The sequence below is a fragment of the Pelodiscus sinensis genome, chromosome 8 (genome assembly GCF_052426305.1).
Source record: "Pelodiscus sinensis isolate ZL-2025 chromosome 8, ASM5242630v1, whole genome shotgun sequence".
Lineage (NCBI taxonomy): Eukaryota > Metazoa > Chordata > Testudines > Trionychidae > Pelodiscus > Pelodiscus sinensis.
The window spans coordinates 19,039,924-19,055,397 of record NC_143059.1 but is presented as its reverse complement, the minus strand read 5'-3'; the positions used below and the strand labels follow the sequence as shown (position 1 = coordinate 19,055,397).

The following is a 15,474-nucleotide window of genomic DNA, read 5'->3' as shown; positions in this document are numbered from 1 at the left end:
AGACCCTGCACCTGGCACGGCACAGAGCCACCCACCCGATGTCCCCCAGCCCACCCCCTCTTCCCGGGACCAGGCTGGCGGCTCCGGGGAGCTCCCTGGACCGCAAGAGGCGGGCACCTTCCTGGGCTAGTGCGGACATCGTGACATACCCTAAGGGTTTTTGCATTGACTTCAATGGGCTTTGGATAAGTCCACAGGTACAAGACATACTATTCTTCTGCCTCATGCTGTCTTAGTTCACACTGCTCACTCTGTTTTTCATAGGAAGGGCAGGGTCAATAGCTCCCAACTGCAATTGCATTCTGCTCAATACCGTTAGTAGCAGAGCTGAGAAAATCATTTTCAAAGAACATGTTATCTGACAGATGTAACCTCACTTTATTCTCCCAGGATGTCTTTGCGAGCTTAGCCCCATTTCGTAGAACTTATTTGTCGTCGGACTGCATCTGTTGATTTTTTTAATTACCTGGATTAATTAGTCCTGAACAGTTCTCAATGGACATGTTATAGTCACTATCTGAGCTAAGTTAATTAACTATGAGAGTTGAACAAGTCACATGATATGGTTATTGTTCTACCATTGGACACTGTGCAAGTACTTCCAGTGCAAACATTAGTGTTTGTGAATCTGGAATTTGATCTGTACACTTTTTATGCAAAAACTAAAGTGCACTTCTATTTGCTAAAAGAAAACAAACTTGTAAACAGAATTTTTTATATTTCTACATATTTTACAGGGTATTTGTTGCAATATACATATAAATTCTATTTTTATATGTACTTTTTAAAGGGTTACCCAAACAGCTTCGTATGTAACAAGTGAAACTGGTGTCTCTCTTCTTATTTGACAGTACCAGTTTAAAAGTGATAGCTTTAATGACAAAGGATCATCAACATATTTGAATGTAGAGCTTTGAGACAGTTCTGGGAACAGTAGCTTGAGTGAACCAGTGTAAAAAGTAACCTCTGCAAGATATATACAGCTGTTCAAGCACAGCTGCAAATGCTAGAGCAGAAGTGGGCAATAAGTTTTGGTGGAGACCCACTCCAAGGTTTGGATTTTCTGTGAAGGAGGTGCTTGCGTACAGAAGGGCACACAGGGTAAGGGACTGGGGTGGAGGAAACAGTGTGGGGCCTGAGAAGGAGTTTAGATGAAGGAGGGAGTTGTGACCTGGGTCAGGAGATTGGGGTGCAGGTCCGGGAGGGGGTCTGGGTCCAGGAAAGGATTCTGGTCTGGGGGAGGGGTGTAGAAGGGAGTGCAAGGTTTGGAAGGGAGTTGTGACCTAGGGCAGGGGGCTGCATAGGGTTTGGGGGAGGGAATCAGGATGCGGGAGGGGAAGAGGTGCTAGAGGCAGGCTCTGGCTGGGGAGGTGCTTACCTAGGCATCTCTCAACCAGTAGCCTTGCAGCACCCCCAAGGCAGGCTGGGCTCCCTGCCTGCTGGAGCCCCGGACTTCTTGAAACTGCAGGCTACTCGCTCCATGTGGCTCTCAGCTATGGGAGGAGGGAGAGGCTTGTGGTGCCTCCATCCCCCAGGCCAATCTCTCAGCTCCTATTGGCTGGCTGTTTCGGACCAATAGGAGCTGAGGATTGGGCTGAGGGTGGAGAGATCACATGGAGTCTCCCCATCCCTACAGAGCAGAGGCACACAGAGCAGCCTTGCAGTGAGAACCGTGGCTGCTGCATGCCTAAGGGACCTAGCAGAGTGATCCACAGAGTGGACCCGATCGCTTGGCAGGCCGTATCTGGCCTGTAGGAGGTATTTTTACCTACCCTAGAATCTGTGAGAGTCTATTACACCTGTGATAATTTAGCTTGGCTGCTGCTTTTGGCATCAGAATCTGTTAGAAAGCATAAGTACATGTCCAAACAACTGAACAACTGAACGTTGAGTTTCAGATTCCTATGACATTGCTCTGGGTCAAATTCCATCATTTCTATGTAATAATGAGACAACGTATTTCAATCACAAAGTCACAATTAAAATAATTTGTGACAGAGTCTAGGACCTCTACTGAGCCACCATATGTCAGCTACTTGAATCTTGCATGAAGGGTTAATTTCAATTAAAAATAAAGGGGGGTGTGTGTGTGTGTGTGGGTGTGTGTGTGTGTGTGTGTGTGTGTGTGTGTGTGTGTGTGTGTGTGTGTGTGAGAGAGAGAGAGAGAGAGAGAGAGAGAGAGAGAGAAAGAGAAAACATAAATGAATATATCAGTGAAAATCTGCTTCATATTTCTTCCCCAATGTAAAGTGGACATAATTTTGCTGAAGTAAACAAAGTGATAAGGACTGAATTTAATCCACTGACAACAATGACCATGGGTAAAGACAAATTTCAGCACCCAGGGAAAAATATAAGATTCAAGATAACTTTTGAAAAAGCGATTTTGTTACCTAAAAACCTAAATCTCATTAAAAGTTAATGGGACACAAACCATAAAAGTGGGGCTTAGATATCTATGAAAATTCTACCTTCAGTCTTAAAAAGAGGAATGGGAAAGGTGCAAAGAGTTAGACTCTGTAGTGGACTAGAACAACAGCCTTTCAGAACTGGAGATATGAGTTCCTTGTGAGAGTTGGCCAAAGGTTAAAACTATTTTGTTGGGAAAAGCATAGTCTCTTAATAGAAGCATAATGCAACAAAAACGTTTTGTCCTCAAACCAGTTTGCAACTTTTACTTAAAAACCCAGCAACTTGGACTGGAATCTTTTCATTTTAAATTGTGCCTTTACCACATGATAATCATTTTCATTCATTAACTTCATGCAAGCTATACAAAATCACAACACAAAATTTAAAGTGAAACTGCATTATTAATCCATTCTTACCTTCCTGATACCTTCTGAAGGGTTTGATACACAGTTATCTGCCCCATTATTTTTACTGATTGTCCTCCACAGTTCAGCAAATGTGTTATCTTGTTCCAAAGGGTTTGTCCCTTTTGCTTTGAAGTATTCATACACTGCTGAATCCCTGACAGTACCATAAGAAATGTCCATTTGTTTGGACAAATCTTGAAATGTTCTGAAATTCAAGAGATGTTGAAATATTAGTTTTATCTGGTAAAATAGAGATATTTTATTATTTAATGATATATTTCTATGGCTGTCTTTTCAGAGAACGAAAACACCTACATCAATCAGTCTTATTTACATGTTACTCTTTTTATCATAAAAGGAACCCACAGTGTAATTCACCTGCACTGAAATGATACAAGATTTATTTTTACCTGAGTCATTTTTTGAAGAGTAATGTTAATTCGAACCAAGGGGTTTGGTTCGAACTAGCGCATTCCGGCACGCACTTCCTGGTTCGAATCAGCTGTTGAACAGAGTAACGCGCTGGTGAGATCATGCTAATGAAGTGCGGGATATTTAAATCCCTGCTTCATTAGCAATTTTGGTCGTCTACATTTGCATCCCTAGCTCGAACTAGGGAGCAAGTGTAGACGTACCCTTAATGAAAAGGTCTAATTGAAAGATATAGCCTTCATTCCGATAGTCATCAACCTATTGAAATCATGTTGCTATGTTTGTGCAAGAGTATAGAACAATCAAGATTTTTGTAAAGCATGTGGAAAACAACTTTTAAAGGTACAAGTCAAAATCAGCTCTCATTTAAATCTGTGTAAATAGCATGTACTTCCACTGAAAATAGCGGAGTAGATTTATACCACTGTAAATTTGGGCCCCAATCAATACATAGGTTGAACCTCTCTAATCCGGCATTCTCTGGTCTGGCATGACTTTAGTTAGCTTTATGGCCGCTTATCATGGGTTTGGACAAGTTTCCATAAAGTTTGCATAAAGGCCCCATAAAGTTTGTTTATAGCCATTTGTCCTGGCTTTCAGTGTTCTGTGCTGTTATTTAGCTCTAATTTATCCCTAAGCAGTGGAAGTGTTGGTAATGCTGCTAGACAATACTGACCTCCTGTGGTCCAGCAAATTCTCTGGTTTGGCACCTGTCAGGCCCCAACTGTGATGGACTAGAGAGGTTCAACTGTACTAACTTTAAATGTATATCAGGTATTACATTCCAAATCTCTTTCCTGTAACCCTCCCCTTTTCTCCTCTCACCAGCAATTTTCACACACTCTTACAATGTATCTACTTCTTATTCACACTAGTTGCTCTATATCACTCTGTAAAAAACTTAAAAAACAACAGATAGTCTTGCTGAACCTTAGAGACTAACAAAACATGTAGATGATATCACGAGTTTTCATGGGCACAACCCATTTCTTCAGATGTCATCTGGTGTCATCTGCTACAAGACTATTTGTTGTTTTTTAAGTTTTTCTGTTTACAGATGAACTCGGCTACCCATCTGAAGCGTGTATATCACTCTGACAGTGCACAGGGGCCTTCAAGAATATATCTACGTGGAATCTGGAAGTGTGCCTCCCAGCCTAGATAGGAGGACACATTATCTCCATTTAAGCAAACATGCTAAAATAGTGTTAAGGACATTATGGTACAGGTTGCTCACGGCCAACCCACAAGCATACAGGTAACACCCTGAGTATGTGCTATATAGCCTTGTATCAGCAGCCAGTCTACAGTCCCATTCTGGCTTCCATAAGCTTTGGCTACAACAAGCAAAGTGAGCCCAACATGATCCTCCTATAGAATTTTCCCAAAACAAGGTGCTCTACAATGTTCAGTCCCCTCCTGGATAATCTAGAAAAATAATGTTTGTTTTTTTCCTCTTTAAGAGACAAAAAGCACATCACAGCATAATCATTTAACTGAGATAAATACACTCTTGTCCTTAATTTCAGCTATGCATTGGCTTAGAGTACAAATAAAATACATTTCTTAACAATAGGACACAGGCTTAGTGATGCCAAGTAAAACAAACAGAAGCAGAGATGGTTACAAGCAAATAAAAGTGAAAATACTTTTTTAAAAGTCTGAATATTAATCTAGCAAGGTACAAGATTTGTTCAAGATAGTTTCTTTCATTGATCCACCTTCTTCCCAGCCTTGACTAACTTTCTTTCTGTCAGGATCATGGAATAAAGGTACAAGTCCATAAATTAGTCCATAGCACCTCAGGGCTATCCCATCATACCCATATTTGGTTCTGCCAGTCCTTGATTAGGCAAACTCTTATGTCCGTTCTTCTGGGTCCCATGGTTGTAACTTTTCCCTCCTCTTCTGTTTGAGCTGCTTGTGTTTCTCTTGGGTCTTGTTTCCACTGCTTCAGCTGTGTGGCTAACACCTGGCCATCTCTCCTTCAGTTGCAGCCTTTTCCACTGTAGCTCTTGAGGCCATTGCTGCTGCTGCTGCTGCTTCTGGATCATCTGGAGAACCATCTGTCTGGTCTCCTGCATGCTCTGTAGGTGTACATCTGCCCAGCAGCGTTATTTCAGAATAACGGATGTTATTTGAAAATAACATTGTGGGCATCTACACAGCAAGCCAGTTATTTTGAAATAATGGGCAGCTTATGTTAGATTCTGTAAATCTCATTCTATGAAGAATAAAACCTCTTCCAAAATAGCTATTTGGAACAGTGCATGTGTAGACTGGGCAGCTGGAGTTAGTTCAAAATAATTGGTCTCTAGCCCTTCCCACAGGTACCCTGCTGGCTGCTCTGTCCACACCAATCAAATATCTGTATTTTCCCTTCCCCTGCAGCCCTTAAAATTTCAGGCAGAAAAGAAAGGGCTTGTGCCAGACAGCAGGCCCTGCTATTCCTCTGCCACATTGCAACAACCTGCATGGTGTCACTCCTGACATGAGCCACCCCTGTGCTCCATCTAAGCCCTCCATGGGTCCAGCCGAGCAGGCAGCAGGCTCCCAGGACCCTGCCAGGGTATGAAAGAGGTGCATGCTTTCCTGGTCTGCTGTGGAGATCTGGGGCAAGGAGGCAAACCTCCAGGATCTCTGTCCAAATGCAGGAAAGCCGATGGCAGAGAGTCTGGATACCATAGGCCACATCCACACCCAGAAGCAGGTGCAGATGAAGAACAAGGAGATCTGCCAGGCCTATCCCAAAGCCAGGAGGTGCAGCTCCCTCTCCGGGGCTGAACCCCACACCTGCCCCACTCTACAGACCTGCACCACATCCTAGGGGGTGGGTCAGTCCCTTCCCCGCTGTGGGAGTGGATTCAGGGCTGGAGAATCTCATCGTTGCCCTCCCAGGGGACAGAGATGCAGAGGAGGAGGATCTGGACAAGAACAACACTGTCATCATGCTCACTCTGGAGCCAACACCCCATGCCCTGACGTCTCCCAGGCATTGTCCGAGGTCAGGGAAGGCACATCAGGTGAGTGCCATTACTTTCCCTACACCCACAGAGTGAAGGTGATGGGCAGTCAGGGGCTGGGGCATGCTCCTTGCTCAGCCTTCTTGGCATGGGAATTGCACAGTGGCCTGTGCATGTGGAGTGCCAATCCAGGACACACAGCCCCAGAGGCTACACCATAGGACCTGTGTGTGTGTGTGCAGCATGGAGGGAAGCCTAGCCAGCCCATGGCCCACCTCCCACTTGAAGGATCATGGTCTGGCTGCCACCTTGACATGCCTGCTTGTCCCCAGGACACTCCCCCTGGACATCTGGGCCACTGCAGGAAAGGGCCCACTGCCTAGGCCACAGATGGCCTTGCTTCAAGCATATCAACGTCATCTGACCTGAGACCTTTAAGGCTTCAGGCACAGTGTCTCCAGGGATGACTGATTCTGTTCTCCAACCTGGACCAGCTCTGAGAAGGGGCAGTAGACATTGCCCTTGGCAGCCTCCCGACCCCAAGTGACCCACCGGTGCAGGAGAACGCAGGAGGAATTCCAACAGGAGAAAATCTATGCACTGCAATCCCTGCAGGACACCCTAGACCAGAGACTGGAGGAGGACATCCAACTGCTGTGAGAGACCTGGCAGGAGATGCTGGAGCAGGGTTGCACCATCTGCTCGGCAATACAAGCACTCATTGCTGGCATGGTGCCTGTTCCTGCTCCTGCTGCCACTTCTACCCCAGCTCCTGCTGCCGCTCCAGCCCCTGCACCTCCCGCTTCTCCCTGAGCCTGCCTCCCTGTGGCCACTGAGATCCTCACTTCTGATAGGTGGGACCTTCCAAGCCAGGTGACACTCCCAGCCTCTGCCCTGAGACTCTCCTCTCCCTCCTCCCTCTCTTCTCTCCTCTCCGAAGTTCTTTCCCCAGTCCCTCCCCAGTTACTTCTACCCCAATTAAAAAAACAAAGAGTTTATTTTTTCCAAACCAAAAAGTGTGATTTATTATCTCTTCAGGGGTGGGGGGAGGAGAAGGAGACGGGAGGAAAGGCAGAAAGAGGCAGTGGGGAGACCCAGGGGAGAGTGTCACTGGGGTCCTTGTGTGAAACTCTTCCTTAGGGCCTCTCAGATGCGCATAGCCCATAATAGGCCTGTTGGATGGCAGCCATGCATAGCTGCTCAAAGGCCCTACTGATCCAGTCAGCCTCTGCACCCTACCCTGGTAGGAACGTCTCCCCTTTCCTTTCACATATATTGTGAAGGACACAGCATGCGGCCACCACTTGGGAAATGTTCCACTCCTGGATATCCAGCCAGATAAGGAGGCAATGGAACCACACCTTCAGCCTCCAGAAGGAGCCCTCCACCACCATGCAGGCCCTGATAAGTGTTTTTTGGTGTGGTCATGGTGTCCGGTGTAGGGATTCATTGCCAGGGCTAGAGAGGGTAGGCCATGTCCTCTAGAATGCACATTGGCATGTCCACATCCCTGACCCTGATGGTGCAGTTGGGGGAAAAGTGACAGTGTATAACTTCTGGAAGATGCTGGAGTTGTGGAAGATATGGGCGTTGTGTGTTTTCTCTGATCACCTGACATAAATCAACCATGGTGGTCTGTGATGGCCTGCAGGACCATCGAAAAATACCTCTTCCAGTTGATGTATATAGCTGCTCAGTGATCAGGGGCCCAGATGGGGATAAAGGTGCTATCAATAACCTCTCTTCAGTTGGGGAAGCCCATGTTAGCAAAGCCAGCAATGACAGGGTCCATGTCGCCCAGGTTGATGACCCTGTGCAGCAGGATGGTATTGATGGCCCTCACCACCTGTAAGAGACAAACAAACAGAGAATCACAGGGTTGTCAGTGCCCATGGGAGGTCCCCAAGCCCTCCCCTCCCGTTTCCCCACACACCAGGAGCAACGCCCTACTTAACCCCATCCCACGACAGGGCTTTGTGAGGGTGGGACTGAAAAACCTCCCAGGAAGTTGGCTTCCACCACCACAAACAACACTCCCTCCTTTTCCTTAGGGTACCCCTTTCCAGCATTTCACCACCCTCTTGGGGCAATAGCCGAGAGCACCATACCTGCATGACCAGAGCCCCGATGGTTGATCTCCCCATGCTGAACTGCTTCCCAATGGATCGGTAACTGTCCAGTGTGGCAAGCTTCCAGATTACGATGGTGACACATTTCTAGAGGGAGATGACGGGTTGCATGTGGGTGTTCCATCAGCTGACGGCAGAGGCAAGCGACTCACACAGCTCCATAAAGGTCTCCTTCCACATATGGAAATTCTGGAGTTACTGCTGGTCATCCCACTGCTCCATAAGAAGCTGGTCCCACCAGTCTGAACTGGTGTCTAGACACCAGAAGCAGTGGAGAATGGTGAGCTCCAGCTGCATGAGCTACACCTGCAGAGAGATGATGAGGTTCTCCACAAGGAGCTGGGGGTTATGTTTCTGCAGGGCTTGGAAGGAATCCTGCAGAAACTGCTGCAGGAGCTGCAGCACAACAGATAAGAACCGTCGAGGGCTCAGAGGCAGCTCTGGCTCCATGTAAAGAGTGCTGAGCTGTCTGCAAGGGCAACCACAGCAGGCAAAGGAATGGGTTTACTGTGTCTCATTGAGGTAGGCAAAGGAGAAGAGCCTGAGACATGGCTATGCAGGGGGATCCCTTTAAGCACAAGCCTCAGATAGCTTCAGGAAGCAGCTCCAGGCATAGAGTGCTCTCCTGATGCCCTGACTGAAGTGCTTCCAGGTGGCCTTAAATGTAATTCAGTGTCCAATCAGTGTGGATGCTCTCTTTCAAAATTGCTCAGTGCTATTTCTATGGGCATTTGCTGTGTATATGTGCTATTCCGAAATAAGATATTTCAGAGTATTTCTTCCAAAATAGCTTATTCCAAAATAAGCGTGCAGTGTAGACATACCCTGGGAGAAAGGGGAGCCCTGTTCTTGCCCCCTGGTTTGGCTCCTAGCTCCTATTTCTTCCGATTAGCTGCTGGTTAGCTGCTGACAAACCTCACTATGCACCCAGCTTTTCTAACTTCTTCTTGAAGAAGAGCTTAGGACCTGCCCCTTTGCTCCTCCTGCCTCTTATGCCTTGTTGCTCGTCTTTCCTTTCTTCTATTTCCAAAAGAAACAGAAAACAATGAAACAGGACTCTTTCTTTGACTGTGCCCTTTTAATTGCAAATCACTGAAACCTATTTCACCAATGCTTAAACTAAACCTTGGTTAAATGAACAAGCTATGTGTAATTTTTTTTCAATTCTGCCAGTTTCATTAGGCTAGTGAGTGCAATCCAAACCAGTAAAAAATGTTGTGTCATCACTTCTCCTGGGTGCCTTAAAAACCTTTGCTGCTTTGGTGCACAGCCTGAGAAGGTCACAGTCAGCCTACAAGCACACAGGTCTCACCCAAAATGACTGCACGGATTCAACAGTTCTGACTCTAGCAGAGCTTCCACGGCCCTAGCCTGGTTCCTACCAGCATTGATACAACGAGCAAGGTGACTACAAAACACTTCCAGTCCTAAACTTCCCTAAAACCGTGTGCCCAAAATTGTCCAGCCTCACCTGGACAGAGAAATAATAGGGTTCACTTCTCCTTGAAAGAGACAAAAGCATATTACAGATTCATAACTTAATTGGGATAAGTACAACCTTCTCTGCAAACACAGCACTGAGTTTGTTTATATTTAAAACAAAACAAATATATTAACAGCAGGATTTAGGCTTAGTGATACCAAGTAAAATAAATGGAAATAAAGAGAGTACAGACAAATCAAAGCAGGGAAAATTTATCTGCAATGAGGAGTAATGGTAATTCGAATTAGGAGCTTTAATTCGAACTACCTAGCCCATGCCGCGTGTAGCCGCGGGCAGGTGGTCTGAACTACCGGGCATTTAAAAATGGTGGCGCCCAGGAACATGCAAATAAAGCCCGGGATATTTTAATCCCGGGCTTCATTTGCAAGTTCAAATGACTACATTAGCCACCCTAGTTTGAACTAGAGTGGCTAGTGTAGACATACGCTTACAGATCAACAATTCCATGCAATTGCAGATCAACAGCTGAAGCCAGGTCCAATGTGGAAGGCCCCTGATAGGAAATTTTGTATTGCTGCTTTCCCATCAGTTATATTGAGGGGAATCCATTATTGATACCTAGGATGCTATATACCGTATTTTCCGGCGTATAGGGCGACTGGGCGTATAAGATGACCCCCTATCTTTTTAATTAAAAGATAGGGTTTCATCTTATACCCCAGCGCCCCTCCGCCTCCTTTGCTCCCGGTGTCCCTGGTCTGCTGGAGATGGTCCCCAGCAGACCAGAGGCACCGGGAGCAAAGCCGCCAGGAGCGCCTGGGCTCCCGGGCTCCCCCCCCGCCGGAGCCCCTCCGCGGCTTTGAAAGCCTCGGGGGAAGCCGGCGGCGGGGCATCCCAGGCGCGCCTGGGATGTCCCCCGCCGGCTTCCCCCGAGGCTTTCAAAGCCGCGGAGGGGCTCCGGCGGGCGGGCAGCCCATGCGCGCCTGGGATGCCCCCCGCTGGCTTCCCCCGAGGCTTTCAAAGCCGCGGAGGGGCTCCGGCGGGCGGGCAGCCCATGCGCGCCTGGGATGCCCCGCCGCCGGCTTCCCCCGAGGCTTTCAAAGCCGCGGAGGGGCTCCGGCGGCGGGGCATCCGGCGTACAAGACGACCCCCGATTTTTGGGGGATGTTTTTTAACTTCAAAGGTCGTCTTGTACGCCGGAATATACGGTAGTTTAAATACCGTACTGACAATAATGAATTCATATATACATAATGCTACATTGTACAACCAGACAGGCAGGCTAAGCAATGCAATAAAAAATTCAGTTAAGAGATCTAATTTATTGTTAATTAATTATATCTAATTGCAGCAAGATGTTCTTTTACTTCAAGAGACCTAAGTGTTGTTATTCTGTCATAATTTTCTTTTAATGAAAGTGGGGGTTTAATCTTTTATTTATTTTTACATTACAGTGTGAAAAATAAATCAGTGATGAATGGGGAGCATCAGAATGAATTACATAGTTGAGTCCCTAAATTACTGCAGTGCCAGCCACTACATACTGAATAAATAACTGTCACAGAGTGCCAGTCCACTGCTTTCATCCAGAGTATTTGAAATGGTAAATTTCCTCTTCTTTATTAATATTTATTCAGTGTGTTTCTAGTGGTCAGACACAGAGGTAATGTCTTCATAGGACATAAGAGTAGTTCTACTATTTGGAACAAGAAAGGTTTCCACAGGCATGTTAACAAGAAGAAGGTGCTCAGAGACGGTGTGCGGCCCCTAATGGATGAAGGAGGTAACCTAGTGACAGATGATGTGGGGATAGCTGAAGTACTCAATGCTTTCTTTGCCTCTGTATTCATAGACAAGGTGGGCTCCTGGACTTGTGCGCTAAGTGTCAGAAGATGGGATGAAGATGGACAACCCGTGGTGGGTAAAGAACAGGTTAGGAACTATTTAGAAAAGCTAAACGTACACAAATCCACGGGTCCGGACTTAATGCATCCGAGGGTACTGAGGGAGTTGGCAAATGTCATTGTGGAGCCTTTGGCTATTATCTTTGAAAAGTCGTGGAGATCGGGAGAAATCCCGGATGATTGGAAAAAGGCAAATGTAGTGCCCATCTACAAAAAAGGGAAAAAGGACGATCTAGGGAACTATAGGCCGGTCAGTCTTACCTCGGTTCCTGGAAAAATCATGAAAGGGATCCTTAAGGAATCCATTTTGAGGCACTTGGACGAGAGGAAAGTGATTAGGAATAGTCAGCATGGATTCACAAAGGGCAAGTTGTGCCTGACCAATCTGATTAGCTTCTATGATGAGGTAACTGGCTCTGTGGATGTGGGAAAGTCAGTGGATGTGATATACCTTGACTTTAGCAAGGCTTTTGATACGGTCTCGCACAATATTCTTGCCAGCAAGTTAAGGGAATGTGGATTGTAAGATGGATAGAAAGATGGCTAGAAGGCCGGGCCCAGCGGGTAGTGATCAACGGCCTGATGTCAGGATGGCGGTCGGTTTCTAGCGGAGTACCCCAAGGTTTGGTTCTAGGACCGGTTTTGTTCAATATCTTTATTAATGACCTGGATGAGGGGATGGATTGCATCCTCAGCAAGTTTGTGGATGACACTAAGCTAGGGGGAGAGGTAGATACGCTTGAGGGGATTGGGCCACAAGAAATCTGATGAGGTTCAACAAGGACAGAGACCTGCACTTGGGACAGACGAATCCCAAGCATTGTTACACGCTGGGGACCAACCAGTTAAGTAATAGTTCTGCAAAAAAGGACCTGGGGGTTACAGTGGATGAGAAGCTGGATATGAGTCAACAGTGTGCCCTTGTAGCCAAGAAGGCTAATGGCATATTAGGTTGCATTAAGAGGAGCATTGCCAGCAGATCCAGAGATGTCATCATTCCCCTTTATTTGGCTCTGGTGAGGCCACATCTGGAGAATTGTGTCCAGTTCTGGGACCCCCACTACAAAAAGGATGTGAACGCATTGGAGAGAGTCCAGCGGAGGGCAACCAAAATGATTAGAGGGCTGGAGCATATGACTTATGAGGAGAGGCTGAGGGAATTGGGTCTGTTTGGTCTGCAGAAGCGAAGAGTGAGGGGGGATTTGATAGCAGCCTTCAACTTCCTGAAGGGAGGTTCCAAAGAGGATGGAGAGAGGCTGTTCTCAGAAGTGACAGAAGGCAGAACAAGGAGCAATTGTCTCAAGTTGTGGTGGGAGAGGTCCAGGTTGGATATTAGGAAAAACTATTTCAGGAGGGTAGTGAAGTACTGGAATGGGGGTATGTCTACACTACAGCGCTAATTCGAACTAACTTAGTTCGAATTAGTTAATTCGAACTAAGCTAATTCAAACTAACGCATCCAGACTAAAAAACTAGTTTGAATTAGCGTTTTGCTAATTCGAACTAGCATGTCCACACAGAGTGGACCCTGAACCGGGGTTAAGGATGGCCGGAAGCAGTGCCGGCAGGGCATCAGATGAGGACTTAGAGCATGGAGCTGCTGTCTCAGGCTAGCCGAGGGCTGTGCTTAAAGGGACCCGACCCTCACCCCGTACAGACAGTTCTCAGGGGTGCCCCGCTTGCAAAGCAGTCCTGGCTTGGATTGCCTGGAGTACCCACACTGGGTACATCACAGCACTTGGCCATCAGACCGGCTGCACTTGCCGGAGGCTGCCATCTGGGGAGAGGGGGCAATTGGGGGGCTGCAGGAGAGGTTCCACCCCCAGAAGCCCGCAGAGTCAGCCCAGTCCTCCCCATTGGGGGCTCGTACCCCATTCCTCCCTCACCTCCTTCCACTTACCCCTCCCTAGCCCCCCTTCCTGATGTACAAAATAAAGGACAATTGTGTTCAAAAATAGAATCTCTCTTTATTGAACAAAACTGGGGGAGACTGGGAAAAGGAGGTGGGAGAGGGGAAGAGGGGGGGGAGAGGAGAGGGCAACTACAATGATGAGGGGTTTGGAACAGGTCCCATATGAAGAGAGGCTAAAGAGACTGGGACTTTTCAGCTTAGAAAAGAGGAGATGGAGGGGGGATATGATAGAGGTCTATAAAAGCATGAGTGGGGTGGAGAGGGTGCATAAAGAAAAGTTCTTCATTAGTTCCCATAATAGAAGGACTAGAGGACACCAAAGGAAAGGAATGGGTAGCAGGCTTCAAACAAATAACAGAAAGTTCTTCTTCACACAGCACACAGTTGACCTGTGGAACTCCTTGCTGCAGGAGGCTGTGAAGGCTAGAACTAGAACAGAGTTTAAAGAGAAGTGAGATCAATACATGGAGGTTGGGTCCATGGAGTGGTATTAGCCAGGGGGTAGGAGTGGTGTCCCTGCCCGAAGTTTGTGGAAGGCTGGAGAGGGATGGCATGAGACAAATGGCTTGGTCACTGTCTTTGGTTCATCCCCTCCAGGGTCCCTAGGGTTGGCTGCTGTTGGCAGACAGGCTACTGGGCTAGATGGACCTTTGGTCTGACCCAGTACGGCCATTCTAAGCTCAGGGCTCAGGGTCGGGTGTCTCCGTGGACCACCTTGATTTTCATGCAAACCTGCTCCTGGGTGGCCAGGCTGGCAGCTCTCCTGCCCTAGACGGCTGCTTTCCTGTGCCTAGTGCGGCGGTCGTGGACGAGGTCCACGATGTCTGCACTGGACCAGGCGGGTGCCTGCCTCTTGCGGTCCTGGGCAAGCTCCCGGGAACCGTCAGCCTGGTCCCGGGAAGAGGGGGAGGGCTGGGGGGCATCGGGTGGCTGGCTCGAGCCAAAGCAGGTGCAGGGTCTGCTGGCTGGGTGCTGGCAGGCTTGCACCTGGCACGGGCACCGTAGCCAGCCTGTGCCCCTTTAAGAGGTCCGGGGCCGGGAGGGGGGCATAGAGTTTCCCTGGTGTTGGCCAGAGTGGCCACCAGGGAAAGCTGGGGAGGGCTAGCCTCCCACTAGTTTGAATTAAGGGGCTACACACCCCTTAATTCAAACTAGTAAGTTCGAACTAGGCTTAGTCCTCATGGAATGAGGTTTACCTAGTTCGAACTAAGCGCTCCACTAGTTTGAATTAAGTTTGAACTAGCGGAGCGCTCGTGTAGCACCTATCAAAGTTAATTCGAACTAACGTCTGTTAGTTCAAATTAACTTTGTAGTGTAGACATACCCTGGGTTACCTAGGGAAGTAGTGGAGTCTCCATCCATAGAGGTGTTTAAGTCTTGGCTTGACAAAGCCCTGGCCGGGTTTATTTAGTTGGGATTGGTCCTGCCTAGAGCAGGGGGTTTGACTTGATGTCCTTCTGAGGTCTCTTCCAGCTCTATGATTCTATGATTTTAATACCAGTTTGTTTTTAAACATTATTCACTATTCTTCATTTCAGACGTGCATTTCTTTCTTATGATGAGCACCTTTGTATCTAGACAGTGCTTGGTGCTGTCGTGAGGGTAGAGGACTGGACTCAATGACCGCTCAAGGTCCCTTCCAGTTCTTGTGTTCTATGATTGTATTAGCAGCCTCACTCTCTGCGACAGATGACTAGTGATATCAGTTTCCATCAGCATATTATATGAGCCAGTAATTCCGTCTGGATTCTTCTATCTTCATCACAGCAGTGTTTAAACACTTGTGACTGCCTCTCCTTGACATTTGGTTTCTACAGATAGCCCTGTTCTACCACGGACACACATGTACCCAAACCCCAGTTTATTCTAAT

At 47.4% G+C, this 15,474-nt stretch overlaps 1 protein-coding gene across 2 annotated transcripts in view; it reads right to left on the bottom strand.

Moving 5' to 3' along the window:
- The window catches only part of GRID1 (glutamate ionotropic receptor delta type subunit 1), a 1,044,532-nt gene that overhangs the window by 48,923 nt on the left and 980,135 nt on the right, over nt 1-15,474 (bottom strand). For both annotated transcript variants that reach the window (XM_089780067.1, XM_075934836.2), the window contains exon 13: nt 2,829-3,024. In XM_089780067.1, coding sequence (XP_089636193.1) covers nt 2,829-3,024 — 196 coding nt within the window. The remainder of the gene's footprint in view (nt 1-2,828; nt 3,025-15,474) is intronic.